The 21,071-nt window shown below is 36.2% G+C and overlaps 1 protein-coding gene and 1 pseudogene across 1 annotated transcript; both read left to right on the top strand.

The window, feature by feature from the left end:
* Positions 1–1,627: 1,627 nt before the first annotated feature.
* Positions 1,628–14,471, top strand: LOC113079110 (protein ERGIC-53-like). Its single transcript, XM_026251311.1, has 13 exons — positions 1,628–1,835; positions 3,543–3,697; positions 5,365–5,472; positions 6,099–6,160; positions 6,544–6,643; positions 6,913–7,036; positions 7,488–7,546; positions 7,719–7,851; positions 8,244–8,431; positions 8,790–8,860; positions 12,379–12,535; positions 13,419–13,540; positions 13,871–14,471. Exons 1-13 carry the CDS (start codon positions 1,643–1,645, stop codon positions 13,905–13,907), a joined length of 1,509 nt encoding a protein of 502 aa, XP_026107096.1. The 5' UTR covers positions 1,628–1,642; the 3' UTR covers positions 13,908–14,471.
* Positions 14,472–17,596: 3,125 nt separating this feature from the next.
* LOC113079112 (complexin-4-like) lies at positions 17,597–20,931 on the top strand (annotated as a pseudogene).
* The last annotated feature ends 140 nt before the right edge of the window (positions 20,932–21,071 follow it).

The raw sequence follows: 21,071 nt of genomic DNA, 5'->3' as shown, positions 1-21,071 counted from the left end.
ATTTGCAAATTAAGGTCGAAAAAAGTATTTGGTCAATAACGAAAGTTTATCTGAATACTTTGTTATATACCATTTGCTGGTGATGACAAAGGTCGAACATTTTCTGTAAGTCTTCACAAGGTTTTCACTAACTGTTGCTGTTATTTTTTTGCCCATTCCTCCATGCAGATCTCCTCTAGATCAGTGATGTTTTTGGGCAACATAGACTTTCAACTCCCTCCAAAGATTTTCTATGGGGTTGAGATCTGGAAAACTGCTAGGCCACTCCAGGACCTTCTTCGTTACCCAGGCGGTGTGTTTGGGATCATTGTCATGCTGAAAGACCAAGCTATGTTTCATCTTCACGGCCCTTGCTGATGGAAGGAGGTTTCCACTCAAAATCTCACGATACATGGCCCCATTCATTCTTTCCTTTACACGGATTAATCGTGCAGGTCCCTTTGCAGAAAAACAGCCCCAAAGCATGATGTTTCCACCCTCATGCTTCACAGTAGGTACGGTGTTCTTTGGATGCAACTCAGCATTCTTTCTCCTCCAAATACCAAAAAGTTATATTTTGGTTTCATCTGACCATATGACATTGTCCCAATCCTCTTCTGGATCATCCAGATGCTCTCTAGCAGACTTCAGACATGTACTGGCTTAAGCAGGGGGACACGTCTGGCACTGCAGGATTTGAGTGTGTTACTAATGGTCTCAGCCATAGTGGAGTTTGGAGTGTGACTGTTTGAGGTTGTGGACAGGAGTCTTTTATACTGATAACAAGTGGAGGACAGAGGAGCCTCTTAAAGAACTTGTTAGAGGTCTGGGAGAGCCAAAAATCTTGCTTGTTTGTAAGTGACCAAATACTTATTTTCCACCATAACTTGCGAATAAATTCATTAAAAATCCTACAATGTGATTTTCTGGATTTTCTTTTTACATTTTATCTCTCATAGTTGAAGTGCCTATGATGAAAATGACATGCCTCTCATCTTTTTAAATGGTGGCTGACTAAATACTTATTTTCCCCAGTGTGTGTGTGTGTTTGTGTGTGTGTGTATATATATATATATATATATATATATATATTCGTTTATATTTGTGTGTTTGTGTATGTAAATGTGTATGTATTGTGTATGTGTTGTATGATAAATATATTTATAATTATATGTTCATAATTATGTATCTGTATGTACTAATTGTGTGCATATATACTGTATGTGTGTATACATATTGTATTTTTATTTATATTTATAATGCACAATATAATATATATTTTAGTGTATTTTATAATGTAATATATTTAGCATGGATTATATATTCTTGTGTGTGTGCTATTTGCTATATAAAAAATATGTACTGTATTAGCCAATCTAAACAGTCTGAAGAAAAGCTCATATAAATTTAATCTTGCTGCGTCAAGAATATTTATTAACACCACTTTGGCCAAAAGAAATGTTGGGGTTACTTTAGTAACTTGCTAGTATGCTATTACACGTCTGGTACATGAGTACCTGAAAACGAGACTCAAAGCGGTTCTCGTTTTAATTCCCCGCCTGTCAATCAAGCGCTTTAACCAATGAAAGAGCGCCCTGTTGGCCCTTCTGAGTTTCCAGTCGTCCCGCCCCTCACTGCGCTACGTCAGCACTCTGACTCAAACATGGCGGTGTCCATAGCCAAGTGCCTGGCAGCTTATGGCTATTTATTACTAATATCTTTAATATTTCCACAAGCTTTCGCCGACAATGCTGCCGAGGATTCCCCGCACCGGCGCTTTGAGTATAAATATAGTTTCAAAGGACCACATCTGACACAGAGTGATGGAAGAATCCCATTCTGGATTCATACTGGAAGTAAGTTTATCCATACATCTGTATAACTGTTATCTGTCAGTATGTTTAGTCCATGTACATACTTGTAGTTTAAATTCCCCATTAAATTTATGTGAAGTTGCATTAAAATAAAACGAACTAGTGGTGCAATTATTATTGAATGAATAAATGAATAACAGATTGCATTGCTTTTGCATGTTTTGTTTTGTAATAATGCAAATTATGATATTTTGTAACATATTTTAAAGTGAACTATGCGCACACTCGGTTCTGATATGTCTGGTGCACTGCCAGCTGTGTTTTTATGGTGTGTTGAGAAAACATCTACTTTTTACTTTTTACTTTCTACTTAATAAAAAGTGTCATTTTTGATTGGTCTTCAGATTCACATAATCATCTTTTATGCATAATTAAATTATTAGTAAACATATGCATGCAGTTTCACAGCTGACATGGCACTAGTTTTCCTAAAGGGTTAAACAAATCTGTCTCAGCATGTGCCGAGAGCAAAGTTCTGTTTTGCAACACTTCCCAAATCTCTCAAATACACTGCACATATTAGCCTGAAGGAGCAAAAAATCTACCGTTTACTTAGTCAATAGATTTAATGTTGTGATTTATGTCCTGTTGTTCTGTTTAAATTGATTTATCTAAACAGAGAAGTATGCTGTCAGGGAAGAATGTGCTCATAAACCTGGTATTTTGCCAGATATTACATGGGTGTGTGATGATAAAATTATATAACGTAATTATTTTCTGTATTCTCTAATAAAGCAATAAGCCCCAAGACGCCGTGGTTTACATTCAATTTATAACACTTAATGGGTGTTGTTAGAAACCTAAAACCCCCTTAGCTGTTATTAATTTACTTTGAACCATGGCTTCATGCAGCTTATTGCTTTTATAAAACTTTTATTTCATATGTGTAGTAAGGTTCCACCAAATAAAATGGCAAATAAAGTGTAATGATATAAATAAAAACTGTATTTTCATCAAACATGTACTTGCTATGTACTTCCTCAGTTGTGGTTCTAACATAGTGGTTGCAAAGCAACACACAGAAGTAAACAAGTATGTTTATAGTGTAATTTACAACAGCTTCAAATGTGGCTCAACCAAGCGGCAACCTCTCTTATGAAGCCAACAAGGAAGTGACTTAAACCGTAATTCATTGACTGGTCGCTAGAGGCCGACTTAAAAATGGAGTCAATCCCATAGAAAACATTTTTGGTCTATATAGCTAATTTTGCCCTTCATGACGACTGTGGGGGGGGGGGGGTAGATTTATTAACACATCCATTTAAATTATATTATATTAAGTTATGCGTAATTAATGGCTCGGCCACTTGAGTGGCAGGTGGATTGCTGCTGCTGTCACCGCTGTCGTGCCAGGTGGGCGTGGTTTCGGCAACCAGCTCCCGCCTTTTTGCCCATTTTCGGTATCCAAGAGTGACGTTTGGTGACGCGCTGCCAAGCGGCAGCCGGCTCCGCCCACTTTTGGATTCAAAAACAGTCTTCGGAAACCTATTGGTGACGTAACGGATGCTATGTCCGTGTTTTTATACAGTCTAAAAATGAAAAATAAATAAATTGGCAAAACTTGTTTACATCAGATCAGGCTGCTCAATGATCAGTATATTCTTAATATTATTATTATTATTATTATTAAATAATAAATATTAGATAATTTTCTATTCATGCATTTTCCCATTGCCATCTTCTCTCCAGATGCCATTCCTAGTTCAGATCAGATCCGAATCACCCCCTCTCTGCGAAGCCAGAAGGGTTCGGTATGGACAAAAAACCCTGTAGGTTTTGAACACTGGGAAGCTGAAGTGACATTCCGTGTGTCTGGACGAGGACGAATGGGAGCAGATGGATTGGTAAAAATATTATTATTAATATTATTCTAATAAATATAATATAAAATAACTGTTTATTTTTTGTATATGTGAGACTCATTTGTACATTTGTGGCTATAGGCAGTTGTAAACATATAGAAGCACAGACATAAATTGTTGATGACAGTGGAGGGACATGTTGACACTTTAACACAGTTCAGATTTTTTTTACACTACAGTTAAATCTTGTTATTGTAAAATATTATTGTAACTTAATAACTGTCTTCTATTGTAAGATAATTATCTTTATTCAATAAGGTATCGTTCTGATCACTAAAATTATTAATACTAAGTAAATACTAAGAAAAAAATTACACTTACTGTAATTACAGTAATTTTCTCTGAATTTCATTCCATTTTAATTCTATAATTCTTTATTATATTAAAAATGTAAAACATTCTATTTAGCACCTCAGTTGGATATGACCATGAACTAATTAATATTCATGAGCATTTCATGACATCACCAACCTAAACCCTTAACTAAAACTGTTAAAACATGTTTGTTAATTTAAATAAAATTAAAAATAAACATTTAATGAAAAAAAAAATATTTTAATAAATAATAAAATATTAATTTATTATTATTATTATTATTATTATTATTATTATTATTAATTATTTTAGGTAGCTGCCAAGGCAAGATTTCTCATTTGTATTTAATTGAAGTTAAAGCACTAAAATTACAAAATAAAAAATATAATTTAAAATGATATTTATCACTGTGATACAAAGCTGAATTTTCAGACCATGATCTTTCAGAAATCATTCTTATAAGTTCATTTGCTGCTCAAGAAACATTTCATATTCTGTTGAGAACAGATTTTTTCGGAAACCATTTTTTTTTTCAGGATTCTTTGAATCTCTGCATTTTGCTAATAAACATGACATTTAAAACTTGTACATGTCACAAGTGCAAAACCTTTAACTGACGTGTAAAGGACACGTATATGAAACAGCATATGTAAAACAGAAGCTGTGAAACAGTCAAGCAGAAGGGCAGTGTGTCTACTTCCTGTGAAGTCATGTCTAGAAATCAGAAAATCATAGAGACTTGATGGTGGAAACGTTTTCCTAACAGCATGGAAATAAGCTAACAGCTACTCAGAACACCTGCATAGTCATGACCGGGCAACCACCCGGAACACCCTAGCAGTGTGCCAGCAGTTTTGCATGAGCAAACAACAGTCGCATTTAGTTAAATGTTACTATTATTTCTTTTCACAAACCATTAAATTGTAGGTTTGCATTTCAAGTTCATTATGATTCATCATGAGCTTATTTTGTATGGCTGCGTTACTGGGTGCTATACAGAATTAACTTGCACAAAATATGTTTGTTTTTTTAATTGTTAAAAGTCATTAGGTTTAAATATTTCATCTCACCACAGGCATTTCTTTTTGCACAGAATAAACCATTTTCTCAGGAAAAGCATCCATAGGTCAGCCTTGATAAATTCACGTACACTGTTCGGCATTTGCAGTGTAGAATGAGCAATTAAATGTAGTGTTGTACAACTAACATGTGCTTTCTTTGAATTGTCCCACAGTCCGGTGGAGCAGACCACACTGAGCTCAAGCACCACTTACCAAATTATCCATGCTCACTGAAGAAAGTGTCTGTGTCTGTGTGTGTGTGTGTTTCTGTAGGCCATATGGTTCACGGCCAGTCAAGGTCTGGAGGGTCCTGTGTACGGGGCTGCTGATCAGTGGAATGGCGTGGGAATATTCTTTGACTCTTTTGATAATGATGGAAAGGTGATTGGACACAAGTATAGTTTTTAAACAAATGCGTTTTCATTATTATAATTTCATTTTAGATTTGTTTATTTAAATGTATGAAAATAATACAATTCTAAATCAGTTTACGATTATAGCTGTATCGAATGTTATTCAAAACTAATAAGTTGCGCTCAAGTAGCTCAAGTTGCATTTTTGCTAAATAAAACTAATTAAAAAAAATTATAAAGGGCAATATAGTTACTTTTAAAGGGTATTTTTATATTACATTTTTTTTCTGATCTGACTCCATGATATAACATTTTAAAGATATCATACTTGTAAAAATGTATTCATCTGCATGATTGTTTTTAATCATTTTTCAGCCCTAGAATTTGTAATTTTTAGTTCATTGAAAAATTTGTTTTTTAACACTTGATTGTATCCGAAAAATTTACCCAATAATGTTTGTTTTTGAACGATGTGCATTTTTCAGTCAAAACAACTTAAGGTAAAGCTAAATATATATTTATCAAAGGATTATGATTATGTGTTTTGCGTTGGCCTCAGGAGCAAACAGCAAAGTTCCTCAGTGGATTTGTTTTGTGCCTCCTCTGTACTAAATAAGGATTATGTCTCTCTTCTCTGTGACCTTGCTATTGTAGAAAAACAACCCTGCTGTCCTGGTGGTGGGTAACAATGGGAAACTTATTTATGACCATCAAAAGTAAGTAAACCTATCCTCCTTGCTGACATCGGTGCTCTTATTTTTAAATTTGAACAGAGATTAGGAAATATGATGATTTATGAGAGAGTCTAATCCTCTGTCTGTCTTAATGCTTTCACTGTTACTGCACTCAGATTAAATTAGATTCGTGTCGTGTCCCAGCGGGGGAGAGCTGTCAGCAGCATATGTACTAGACTGTGCGCAAACACAGAAAAATACCCATAGCCCTTCATATTCTTGATATGTTTTTTTTGATTCATTTCATTTAAGTAAATTTTAATAGAAACTAATTTAGTTTTTTCTAATTGACATGGGAAAGGAAGCTGTTGTTGTTGGTGTTGTCTTTATGTTTACATATATGATAAAACATATTTTTCCTCTAGTGATGGCACAACCCAGTCTCTGGGTACATGTCTTAGAGACTTCAGAAACAAACCTTACCCTGTACGTGCCAAAATCACCTACTACAAGAAAACTTTATCGGTAGGTCAAGTTTATATCACCATAAACCAGTAATAAGAATCAACATACATTCATTCTGAAGAACTGACTATAATTTGACTTTATTTGGTCATTATTATTACCAAATAATTACTACTGTAAGGTTTTTCTTTCTGTAAATTTTGCATTGTATGTCAAACCAATAGAGCCACTGTTCATTACCTTACCTAAATTCATCTTTGAGATTTTAAGACAAGTTCAAATTAAAACCGGAATATAATATAACATCAGAATAATCTCGATGGTTTCAGGTTTTCATCAATAACGGGTTCACTCCTGATAAAGATGATTATGAGTTCTGCACCAAAGTAGAAAACATGATCATTCCCGAGAATGGCTATTTTGGCATCTCTGCGGCCACTGGAGGACTTGCAGGTATGTTTTAAAAGTAACCAAATGCAGAGATTTTCTTTGTTATGCTTCGGCTGGATCAGCTAACGAGAAAATAGTTGGCTTTGAACCATTAAAGACATAGTTCTACCTAAAATGAAGGTTCTATTATCCTTTACTCACCCTCAAGAACACACAAGATAATTTGTAGAATGTTGGGAACCAAACTGGTAGCCAATAACGTCCATAGTATTTTTTCCCATACTATGAAAGTCAATGGCTACCGTCAGCTGTTTAGTTACCAACATTGTTATTGATAATACCACCAAAAAAATCTTCTTTTGTGCTCAACAGAAGAGAGAAACTCATACAGGTTTGGAACAACTTGAGGGTGAGTAAATGACAGAATTTTCATAGGGGAAGAAAGAAAGCTGGTGGTACTGAAATTGCACACTGCAGCTTTAAAAATATGGCTAACCAATTTCTTTTTCGACAGATGACCATGACGTTCTGTCGTTTTTGCTGTTCAGACTTACCGAGCCTGGGCAGAATCTGGTACACATTTTCCTCCCCACACATGATTATGATTAAAAAAGGATCGGCCATACTTGTTTCAGAAGTGTCTACCTCTTACTTCATTCCTCTTGTTCATTATAATTGAAGGATGCGTAAGTGTGTCTATGTGTGTGAGTGGGTTTGAATGTGTGTTTTGTGTCTTTCTATAAAGCCTCCCCCAGAAAAAGAGATTCCCAAAGAGGAGAAGGACAAGTACCAGGAGGAATTTGAGAATTTCCAACAAGAGCTGGACAAAAGGAAAGAGGAGTTTCAGAAAGAGCACCCTGATGTCCAGGGGCAGCCCAGTGAGTTGCTCTCATTCTGGTTTGACCACTCAGCTTTAGGTTTTCATGATGTTCATTGTCAAAAGACATGAGACACTGACATAAAAACACAGAAATAGAATGATGAAATGTTATTACTAATAAAAACCAGTGCACTTTTTATAAACCCTGTTCTAATCTTAGATCTGATTGGACGAGTCACAACTTTATTTATTTATAAAATATTTTATATTTAGTTTGTTTATTATCCATCCAAGGAAATTTTAGCGGCAAATTTATATATATATATATTTTTTATTTAAACAACAGATTCTGTTTCGACTATGATTCTTTTTTTTTTACTTACTGGGTTGCTTAAAAATGAAAACCCATATTTGTAGAAAAACATCTGTTCAGTGTTTCTCTTCTGGCAGTTGAGGACATGTTTGAAAGTGTTAACGACCGGGAAATCCGTCAGGTGTTTGAGGGGCAGAATCAAATACACCTGGAAATCAAGCAACTGAACAGACAGCTGGCCATGATTCTGGACGAACAACGCCGTTATGTGTCAGTCATCACAGAGGAGATCTCCAAACGTTCGTCACAAGCACAGTCAGGACAGGTAAGACTTGACAAATGCGTTTGAAATATGGCAAACTGTTAAATGTATGTGTATTAAAACATTAAATGCTAATCTAAAAAATGTTAGCCTGAATGCACTGTAAGTCGCTTTGGATAAAAGCATCCGCTAAATGCATTAATTTCATTTAATGTTGACCAGATTTTCATACTGAATGCTGTGACATGTCATCTCAGATCCATGTTTTTAGATCTAGTCTGACATCTTTTAAAACCTGTTGCTTTATCAGTTTGCGAAGCGCCAAAATTATATAATTGCTTTTAATACTCACAAGTGATTTATTTAATTTATGATCTAAACTGTCCTTGAGTCTAACTAATAGTTTGCATGCTTTATTTAGGCTCCCAATCATGAAATGGACACCATTATCAATACACAACAAGAGGTTTTGAGGAACCTTAATGAAGTAAGGTAAGTGCCTAAGGAAAATATTGTGCTCCTGTCAAAAAAAACTGTTATATTACCATATTTTACGAAAAATAAGTCACATATGATTTTAACTCTAAATTGCATTGCTGAGAGAAGAAAAGCATAGAAGTTGCATCAGTAAATATGTAAGTCGCATTTTATTATTACATTCAGAAATAATATAAAATACCAGTATATAAAACGAAACCTTTACAGACATTAAAAGTATATTTTATTTTCCTTCACTCCACAACAAATCCTTTACATTTAACAGTATTTCGAACAGAACTTAAATGGATAAATACAAAACAAACATGCATTATAGTGGCATTAGTTATCAGTAAAATGTATTATAAATGCCCAGCCTCAACACATTTATTTAAATTGAAACTAACTAATAAAAATTAATATGATATACCTCTGAAAATTCCTAGCCAATTAAGTGTTAAGTCAAAAACAATCTCTGAGTGAGTCAACTACTTACAGGCCTTAGCGCATTACATGCCTTTTACAAAAGGCTGAACAATGCAACAGATTAGGTTTTGTCTGTAAACATCCTGTTTGTTGTGTCTTTACATAAAGATCTAAAGATGTTCATTGTTTAATCCAGATTAAATACATTTGTTTGTTATTCAGTTTTGGCCTCTGTAATGTCAGCATTGTTTTTTTGTTTTGTTAGCGGACGGTTGTTTGTTTTGCTCCAGGTGTTTTTGAAGTGAGGTGTAGACGAAACAAGGATTAAAGCCCAAAAACTAAATCGAATAATAAGGCTTTGGGATTAGACCCCAAAATACAGCATTTAAAACTCTTTTAACTGTGCAAGGAGAGGATTAGCCCACAATAGACTGTTTTTACAACAACTCGGATGTATCCAAACTATACTGATTGTTAAACCGGTTTTTAGAACAACACTTACCGATGGCTTTGTTAGGGATTTAAGCAAGAGATTTGTTTGTGCATTTAGATAAAGAGTTTAGTTGCAGAAGAGCATTGTTTGAAACCTTTAATAACCTAATTACATCTTATATTTTATTAAAACTGAATTTTACTTCAACGGCAAAAGCTTTATCCTTATCTACGCGTTTAAATGATTTGTACGTATATTGCGTATAAAGGTTTGCTATTTGGAGCATATGCAAATATTGTTACTTTTAATATTGCTATTAGCTAAACATAATGCAGCAGTCATCATTAAAAGGACAGAATCAATGCCACATTGTTGCCATATTGGTGGAAAGACGTCAAAAAGATCAGTAATCTTAGTCAATTGTTAATTTAGGCTAATCCTATTGGCACTCGTATTTAAACAGCATTTGGTCTGCAACAAACAAATGCTCCATTGATTGAGTTCATCTGTTAGATTATGTACATATTAAGATCTTGACCTTTTCTTTTTTTTAATCATAATTTCATTTTACTCGTCTTAGCCCAACAAAATGACTTATCTGATGGGGAAAAGTGAATTCCTCTGGCATATAGTTCATTTGAAGTGGATAAAGATTACTTGGGAGGGTTACTAAATGTTCACTTTTTGCCTCAAGGCAGATTAGAGTCTTTATTATTTTTTTTTTCTCCCTTAAGAAACAAATTTGATTTTGTTTAGGCTCCTTATGGGCCTCTGTTTGATGGATTAAATGTGAATCTTTAAATATATCCATGCATCATACACCAGCAAATACACAGTCTGCTTCTGATTGCTTTCTTGTCTTTGTAATTCCCCAAGGAGACTGTGCTTATGACTTACCAAACGCTTTCATTTTGTCCATCCCCTCATATTTTTTTATCCTAGTAATCATCCTAGAATTCTGAAGATGATATCCAAAGAAATGGGGTTCAGGCACAGGATAATACGTGATCAGTAAAAAATGCGAGTTAAGCAGATAAATTATCTTAAATTTCGAGATGTGTTCCTGATTAAAAGGTTAAACTGTGTGCTGCTCTTTATAATATGCTGACCATAAATTTGACCTTATTTTGATTTAAAAAATGAATTATTAAAAGAAAAAGGTTTTAAAAGATTTAATTTACGTTAACATTACTTTTTTGTGTGTGCATCATAAAATAATTAGATATACAAAATGTTTCTCTAATTTCCATAGTGCTTTCTTTTTAATGCAGCATTGAAGTGTTTTCTAGATTGTTTGTCTTACACTCATAACAGTTATAAATGGATAATTATTTTATTTATACGTGTAAGATTTGTATATTATTCCATTTTAAGCATACTGCTTCTAGCCAAATGAAAGTGTCCCCCTGAGGAAAGCTGTGGCATGGCCTGAATGGGTATTTATTAATCATCTGAAATATGTTTGGGAAAGGGACCATGTTTTTTAGGAAGATTAATTTAGCAATCATTGCTGCTTGAGCTGCAGGGTAATTTCATTTTTTCTATGAGGCTGAAGGATATATGGCCTTTTGGTGAGAGTTAAGAGGAGGCTTAAAAGATTAGATTGGGACAATTCACTGAAATATTAAGATTAAGATTTTGTTGGCCGAGGACCTTGGGCGCAGCAGTCATTTGCCAGTGTAATCGGAGACAGCAGCGTTTACATGCAGTTCTATCAAGATGTCATTAGAGGTGTGAGAAAGGCTCAAAACCTTTAGACCAGACAGAGCTGTACAGCAAGTGTAGATGATATTTGATTTGTTAGGTTTTACAGTCTTATTGAGATTAGAGGTTTGTTAAACTAAAATATCTTGCCATTTTAAAATCGGAGCCTTGGGGAAAAAGATGTATGCCATAAGTTGTATTGAAAAATATTATATTAATCTATTTCTCTAAAGTTGAATTACCCATGAAACCATGAACATTTTTGGAGACCATCACATACCAATAAGTAGGGAGGGAGTGGAAATTATATTTTTGCATGGTCATGTCTACAATAGAAATAATGTCATGAAATCCGAAAAACATGAGCTTTGTCTTAAGAATCCGATCAGATATTCTAAGCGTAACGTTGTTTTATACATTTAAAACATAGATGAAGTCTTGTGATTCTCCATCTCAGAGGAATCGATTGCTTGATAAGATCCTCTTGTATGACATACTGTTGTATGCAAACAGGCAGCATCTGGACCCGTCTGGCATGCACAATTTGAAAATTTTAACTTTTCTTCTCGAATAATTACCGTATTTTTCGGACTAAAAGTTGCACCTGAGTATAAGTCGCATCAGTCCAAAAATACGTCATGATGAGGAAAAAAACATATATGAGTCGCACTGGACTATAAGACGCATTTATTTAGAACCAAGAGAAAAAATTACCGTCTACAGCCACGAGAGGGCGCTCTATGTTTTCAGTGTAGACTACAGGAGTGCTGAGCAGCATAGAGCGCCCTCTCGCGGCTGTAGAAGGTAATGTTTTCTCTTGGTTCATGTCTTGGACCAGCCAAACTATGAAAAAAAGTGCGACTTATAGTCCGGAAAATACGGTAATAGTATTTTACATGCGCTCTGACTCATGTATGTTTTTGTTCTGGTTTGCACTAATGTTGTTGTAATGTTGTGTTGTGGTCTGTAGGAACTCAGTGTCAGACTTCAAGCAGTTGACAGTGGGTCAGCAGCATGGTAACGCAGCCGGACTAGGATCATATGAGACAGTCCAGCACTTCAATGACATCAAGGAGCATTTGCATGTCGTCAAGAGGAACATAGAACACATAATTCAGAAAAATCTAGTAAGTTAAAAATAAACCAGCATTTCTGATATGGGCTTATCTGACGAATAGTCATATAGTCATAATCAAATAGTCAAACCAACTTGTTTTCATTTTTGATGACATGATGCATTTTATTGGTATGCCTTTCAGGATTATCATCGTAAACTAAAACCATAAATTATTTTAAATAAAATAAACTTTTACTGAGGTCAAATATAAAATAAATTGTACTTGTTTTATTTCACTTGTAGCCAAGCTAACCTTTCTCATTTTATTTTTTAACATGATGTATTATTACTTAATATATTTTACATTACATTATAGAATATCTAGTCATTTACTAGGGCTGTGCAAGAAAATCGAAGATGATTTTCATGTGCATCTACAGTAGTCAGTAAAGGCGCTCCTGTAATTATTGGTATATCTCCAGCATGTGCGTTCAGGTCAGGATTGCCAGGTTTTCAAAACAAATCTACGATATACTGTTCACTGACAATCTACACAAAATCGATTTTAAAATCGCAGGTGATTCTTTGTCGATTTTTGAAAGTGATTTTGTCCGTGAACTACGGCTATGGCAACCCCACCAAAAAACTTATATTTTAACCCCGGGACGAAATTATTACCGGGGAACCCACTGGAAATGTGATTGGGCTAGTTTGGAGAAGCAACTGATCTGAACGCATGTGCTGGAGATATACTACTAATTACAGGAGCGCCTTTACTGATGAGATGCGCATGAAAATCGCATTCAATTTTTTTTTGAACAGCCCTATCATTTAACAGCCCCCCCTCCCCCTTCACTTCTCTGTGTGTTTTCTGCCTTGTTTTAAATTGTCTATGTTCTAATTAATTAATTTAAAAAAGTGCCAATGACTCCTTTTTTGGTCACGATCCTTAGAATCCTGCGGAGAAGGTGAAGTGTCCTGAACTTCCTCCTTTACCCACCTGCCTCTCTACCACACACTTTGTGATCTTCATCGTCATGCAATCCCTCCTCTTCTTCTGCTACATTATGTACAAGTGAGTGAATTTGAATGTTGCAGCATTCGTGCAAAGCTCTTTAAGAAGTATGTAAATGGAAAAAGGGTTTTGTTCCTTTTTGATTGGGTGCTTCATTAAGCTTCAGTTTTTGGATTCTTGTGATGGCTTCCTCGGATGCTTTGGTAGTTAAAGGACTGAAACCTCTCCCATTGTCTTTTAAATTAAAAGATATCTTGTTCCCATAATGAAAAAGCAAGACGGATATCAGTCAAGATAGAAATTTTGTATGAACAGAACAAAAATGAAGACCATTTTAAAATATGTATTTTGTCATACACTGTGTTTTAATTCGATTTCTTCTCCTTTCAGGAGTCAGCAGGAAGCAGCAGCTAAGAAGTTTTTTTGATGATCCTTAGCTCTTGGTAAACACAGCACAACATGTCCTTTTTTTTTTTTTTTTTGTTAATTCAAGATTGTTTGTTTTCTGTTTGCAAACTGTAAATTATTATACTTGAAAACTTTAGTATTTTGTTTGAGATTTCTTTTTTAATTCTTGATTTTTAATTTGATCAGAGTTGTACAGTGTTTGAATGGCTGCTCTTTTCCAAGTCTGTGTGTGGCATTTGCAGTGGAAGATTCCTGAATATGATGTAATATATTCTTAAGAGGTCTGACATTATATTTACTGTTCAATACTGGTCCAGGAATCATTTCATAAACTCAATCACTGTCCCAGGAGCGTTCTGAGCTGTGGTAAAAAAAAAGAAAGTAATCGCAATACGATCAAATATTTTAACGCATGCCCTTTGGTAATGCCTCTACAATAAGGCAGATTTTTCATCCAGAAGTGTTAAAGCTTTATTGTATTGGTGAAAGTAAGAACCTGAAGGTTGTGAATGTGTGTTTTGAATCTTAAAAAACTAAAATGTTTTTCTTCTCAAACAATTTACATAAAACACAAATCGAAAACTTTTCGTGTGGTCTCATTTTTATTTAAAAATCTTGTAGGTGTATATGTTCTATATGTTGCCTGTTGCTGTAGTGTATTGTCAGCTCACTCTGTGTAAATGAGTAGCAAAAGTGCGGCTGGAGGTTTTGAGCTCCTGGATGCAGATGTAACTGTCTCATAATGTAAGAGCCCCAGCCATGAGGCATAGCACTGCTCTGAAGCGTCTATGCTTATGATTTAAAATGTTCTATATTAATGATCCATTACACAGGAAGTTACCACTGTTATGATCTGAATGACTGCTTAGATGCTACAGGCCATTGGTGTCCTTGTCACTATCATCCATTTGTGACATTAAGTGACGTGACATTCAGCCAAGTATGGTGACCCATACTCAGAATTTGTGCTCTGCATTTAACCCATCCAAAGTGCACACACACACAGCAGTGAAAGTGAAAGTGACGTGACCTACAGCCAAGTATGGTGACCCATACTCCGAATTCGTGCTCTGCTTTTAACCCATCCAAAGTGCACACACACACACTGTGAACACACACCCGGAGCAATGGGCAGCTATTTATGCTACGGCGCCGGGGAGCAGTTGGGGGTTTGGTGCCTTGCTCAAGGGCAAGTGGTATTGAAGGTGGAGAGAGAACAGTACATGCACTCCCCCCACCTACAATTCCTGCCAACCCAAGACTCGAACTCAAAACCTTTCGATTGTGAGTCAGACTCTCTAACCATTAGGCCACGACTCCCCCAAAGTATTGCGCTGGGAATCCTGGGATATGCTGATGATTCTTAGCACTGATAATCCACCAGCCGTCCCGTCCCTCTTTCTCTCTTCGCTCTCAATCACTGCTCTCTGCTCCGGCTTGATTGTGTACTCTCACTCTCTCCCCCACCCCCTCTTCTCTCTCTCTCTCTCTCTCTCTCTCTCTCTCTCTCTTCAGGGGATTACACTGAGAGATGTCCTGTCTGTTTAACACATCTGTCACTCCATCCCTCCATGCTGAGCTCACTGGCCCTAACAGGAGATGCAGTTGTGAACCATCTCCTCTATAATTTAATTACCAGGTTCCTTAAGGACACTTTAATTATTCCTAGTGCTTTGAATGATGGGCAGGGTTTTTTTTGTTTTTTTTTTCTTCTTGGTGCATTTGTGTCTGTGACTCATTTCAACGCACTTCCTGTATGAATAGTAGTTGCGTCCTTTCAAGGCAACCATATTGTCACCCGAGATAAATTCAAATTTTAAGAACCCTGTCCACAACAATTCAATCTTAAAATGACCTTCCCTTCAGGTATAGTATTTTTTAGCAAATTTGTGTTTCCAAAAGGCCCATAATTGAACAATTATGGGACTGTGGGGACACAATGATGACCTTTCTGCTGTGTCTTCACCTTGGACAGGCATTGTCAGCTTCAGTTTTGACTGTGTCAGAGCTTTAATAGGAGATAACAGACTCACAAAATGAGAGTTTTGTTGGACAATAGTCGGACTACAATATGAATTGACCTGAGGTACTTGTCAACAGCGAATAAAAAGAGACCTTTCGGTAATTACAGTTTTTTTTTTACAAGGGTAATGGGAGTTCGTTGGTACACTACCTTTGACTGGTTTAGGATGGTTTTAACATTAGACAATCCAGGGTCATCCTTTGGGCAGTGCAACTGGTGTGGTCTCACCGGGCACTGCATTTTGAGAGGGCACTGTGGCGTACGGACCGAGGGGGACAAACCTCTCACCCCGACACCCACCCACATCAGTCAAAGCCCAGCCTTTTAAAACCAACTAGAATACTTGAAGACCAGTTTGTTCAGGTTAAGAGACCATCTGTTTTAAACCAGTGATGACCAGAAATCCATGGTGAGCTTGTTCAAGAGTGATGTTCTTTTCAGGCAATATTTTACATCATGTTTAATAATTATTATCTGTCTATTTTAAATCTTCTCTGCTGACAAGTTCTGGAAACTGCTGGATATGGTGTGTAAAATCATACCACCTCATCATCATCATCATCATCATCATCATCTTCACGTCCAGTGGTTTGTAATCCTGTGGCTGTGCTTTTCCTGGGCTCACAGGAGGTATGAATGGAAGACATTTCAGTCGACCTTTTAGTAATTACTCGCAGTTTATGCTGCTCCATGTGTGAATGCTATGCTACATGCTATGCGTATTGGCAAATTGAGTCATTCCTTGTTAAAGCAGTGCTAATTAGACGTTGTAAATATTTGGAAAAAATAGTCCAAGGTTGTTTGCTGATTTTAGCTGGGAACCAGGCTGGTCAATTTAGAAAAGTTTTGAGCACTTGTTAGCTAGTCAGCCTGAAAGACTAGTCAACTGACCAGCTAAACCAGCCAAACACGAGAGAACAACTACACCAATTGAAGACCAGTTTGGTCACATTGGAAGACCAGCTAACTGTTTTAAACCATCAGAAATCCATGGCAAGTGAAGTTTCATGTTTAGTAACTATTATCAGTTTTTCTATAATTCTCTAAGCAGACTAGAATTGAAGAACTGCAGAAGAATCTCCTAGGTGTTTGCAGGTAAATACGGTGTTTGAATATGTAGGTCTTCATCAGCGGAAACAGATAAATAGGTTCGTAATCCCGTATCTTCTCTGGGCTCACAAATGAGTAAATCTAGTAACGGTTGGTTGCGTTGCATTGGTCAGTCCCTTAAGTAATGTGATTAGCGGTCAGTCAGTGGGTGGATGCAACAAACATGACGTCAACGGCGGAGGCTGACCTAGTCTGCAAAACACAGAATTCATAGTTTAAGTTTTCTCTCTGATTGTTGTCTACTATTAATATTTTCCTCTAGTTAGAGCTTTTGACTGATACATGCATTTGAGTTCTTTCACTTTTATTGTGTGGAAGTGAAAGCCACAGCCATCTGTCTCTCAGTGTAGACGGCCGCATCTTAATCCAGATTATGGCTGCGGCATAAACGTGTTGTTTTTTTCTCAACAGTGTGTCCTTGATAACAGACAGGCAGGTCAGTTAGCCTAGCTCCAATTAGACCACCGACAATCCATCTGAGGGACCTCTCTGCTGGAAACTAAGGAATTTCACCAAAAGATTTGAGTAAAATCGTAACTTGACATCAATCTAAAGACTCCGACAGAGTGAAAAAAATGGCTTTTTTAATTAAAAGCATGGTGGGAAACCCACTGAAGGGAATGGGATTTGGAGGAGGAGAGGAGAAGGCTGAGGAGGAGACCCCCAAAGACCCCGCAGCGGCAGCTGGTATGACTAGAGAAGAATATGAGGAGTACCAGAAACAGCTAGTGGAGGAAAAGTAAGTAAGGTTTGGGCCCCTCATGTCCTATTTGTGCTTACATCCTTAGCATTTAATCACCATGACAAAGTAAATGAAGAATCTATGCCAACGTGAATATTAAGTCTGGATTCTTTAGAGATATTTTTGCTCTTAGTGAGATTAATGCTTTATTGATCCCAGCTGGTGTCTGTTTGGTTCTGGACCCTTAAAGATTATTATACAGTATTGTTCAAAATAATAGCAGTACAATGTGACTAACCAGAATAATCAAGGTTTTTAGTATATTTTTTATTGCTACGTGGCAAACAAGTTACCAGTAGGTTCAGTAGATTGTCAGAAAACAAACAAGACCCAGCATTCATGATATGCACGCTCTTAAGGCTGTGCAATTGGGCAATTAGTTGAAAGGGGTGTGTTCAAAAAAATAGCAGTGTCTACCTTTGACTGTACAAACTCAAAACTATTTTGTACAAACATTTTTTTTTTTCTGGGGATTTAGCAATCCTGTGAATCACTAAACTAATATTTAGTTGTATGACCACAGTTTTTTAAAACTGCTTGACATCTGTGTGGCATGGAGTCAACCAACTTGTGGCACCTCTCAGCTGTTATTCCACTCCATGATTCTTTAACAACATTCCACAATTCATTCACATTTCTTGGTTTTGCTTCAGAAACAGCATTTTTGATATCACCCCACAAGTTCTCAATTGGATTAAGGTCTGGAGATTGGGCTGGCCACTCCATAACATTAATTTTGTTGGTTTGGAACCAAGACTTTTGCCCGTTTACTAGTGTGTTTTGGGTCATTGTCTTGTTGAAACAACCATTTCAAGGGCATGTCCTCTTCAGCATAGGGCAACATGACCTCTTCAAGTATTTTAACATATGCAAACTGATCCATGATCCCTGGTATGCGATAAATAGGCCCAACACCATAGTAGGAGAAACATGCCCATATCATGATGCTTGCACCTCCATGCTTCACTGTCTTCACTGTGTACTGTGGCTTGAATTCAGAGTTCGGGGGTCGTCTCACAAACTGCCTGTGGCCCTTGGACCCAAAAAGAACAATTTTACTCTCATCAGTCCACAAAATGTTCCTCCATTTCTCTTTAGGCCAGTTGATGTGTTCTTTGGCAAATTGTAACCTCTTCTGCACATGCCTTTTTTTAACAGAGGGACTTTGCGGGGGATTCTTGAAAATAGATTAGCTTCACACAGACGTCTTCTAACTGTCACAGTACTTACAGGTAACTCCAGACTGTCTTTGATCATCCTGGAGGTGATCATTGGCTGAGCCTTTGCCATTCTGGTTATTCTTCTATCCATTTTGATGGTTGTCTTCCGTTTTCTTCCACGTCTCTCTGGTTTTGCTCTCCATTTTAAGGCATTGGAGATCATTTTAGCTGAACAGCCTATCATTTTTTCACCTCTTTATAGGTTTTCCCCTCTCTAATCAACTTTTTTAATCAAAGTACGCTGTTCTTCTGAAACAATGTCGTTGAACGACCCATTTTCCTCAGCTTTCAAATGCATGTTCAACAAGTGTTGGCTTCATCCTTAAATAGGGGCCACCTGATTCACACCTGTTTCTTCACAAAATTGATGACCTCAGTGATTGAATGCCACACTGCTATTTTTTTGAACACACCCCTTTCAACTAATTCAACTTAAATTGCCCAATTGCACAGCCTTAAGAGCGTGCATATCATGGAATGCTGGGTCTCATTTGTTTTCTGACAATCTACTGAACCTACTGGTAACTTGTTTTGCCACGTACAATAAAAAAAATATACGAAAAAACCTTGATTATTTCTGGTTAGTCACATGTACTGCTATTATTTTTGAACAATACTGTACATCGCAGAAATTCTGTAATTAAAATAAAAACTGCATTGTTGTCCATTGCAAAGGGAGCTGCATAGGTTTATCAGAGCAAAGAGCATGATACCAAACTTAAATCTTAAAGGCATTTGATGTTATCCTATATGATGCATTCATGCGGACATCTGCACCATCTCCGAGTGTAAAAAAGATGATAATGTCAGTGATTAAAGATGACAAGGCTCCATGTTTGGTATCAGAAAGCAAGCGTCAGGTGCTAGCTGCTAATCAGTCCTAAGAGCCGGGCTTAGCAAGGGTTATTCCTGGCCTTGTTTGATCTGGATAAGGCTATTTTTAGAAGCAATCATGATAGAGCGTGAGTAATGAAAAGTATTGAATAATGTTAGACCTCTGCATATGTAAAATCTACATTTATTTATTTATATTTATTTTACCATGCCATAGTTGGGAGCCATTTTGTTTATAGTATACAGTTCTGCTTATAAACAAGGAACATGACTACATACCTGTAACTAGATTAACACATGGAATGATGGCATTCATTCGGTCATAAAAACGTTTGCATATGTACTAAAAAGTATATGCAATCTAACATGCATTTTAAACTCAATTATATATATATATATATATATATATATATATATATATATATATATATATATATATATATATATATATATATACCAATCATAAAGATCAAATAGTACAGACAAAAAACATCTGAAGCATGATTGCAACTATAGCCAGTTTAATCCCAAGATTTGCTATTATTCATGTTCAAATGAGATGAGATAACATCTCGCATCAACAGGCTCACTTAAGTAGAAATATGCCTAGGCTAGAAACAGATGATTCTTACAGTAAACATACATGCCTGCTGTGAGATTACTTCTGAACATCTGAAGATGTTTGTGTTGCTTCAGATCAAACATCCATAGGATTTTATGATCTAGTTGTTGCTGGTAAACTAAGAGCTTTGCCTGAACAATGCCGGAAGCATCCTGAAGCTCTTCATTATTAAGCTGTAGAGATAAACCCCGGAGATAATTTTATTTGACTGCTACATTGTTTTGTCACGCATGGATTTTTAAACAAACCCTTTGTGCAATGCATGTTTTCCACTGAATTATGTTTACAGTGGTATGTTGTTGTTTTTTTTACATGAAAAGCACAAGATTTTTTTAAAGCTAGATTAATATGCTGTATTTGTCTTAGCATGTGATAAAGTGTTGTCAAAACATTTCTGATCCACAGAATGGAGAGAGATGCAGACTTCTTGCACAAGAAAGCAGAGAGGGCGACTCTGAGGGTTTGTCTACGAGAAAATACAGACTTCCTAAAGTAAGAGCTATTTACTAACTCCCTTGGCAAATGATTTCATTCTTTCATTCAAGATTTCCGTTATTATTTATAAACACTACCAGTCCAGTTTAGGGTCAGTCATTTTTTTTTTAAGTCTCCCATGCTCAAGGAGCCTGAAG

Source organism: Carassius auratus, unplaced genomic scaffold, assembly GCF_003368295.1.
Source record: "Carassius auratus strain Wakin unplaced genomic scaffold, ASM336829v1 scaf_tig00027190, whole genome shotgun sequence".
Classification (NCBI taxonomy): Eukaryota; Metazoa; Chordata; class Actinopteri; order Cypriniformes; family Cyprinidae; genus Carassius; species Carassius auratus.
Note: the sequence above shows the minus strand (reverse complement) of the source record. Positions and strands in the feature narration are given on the sequence as shown.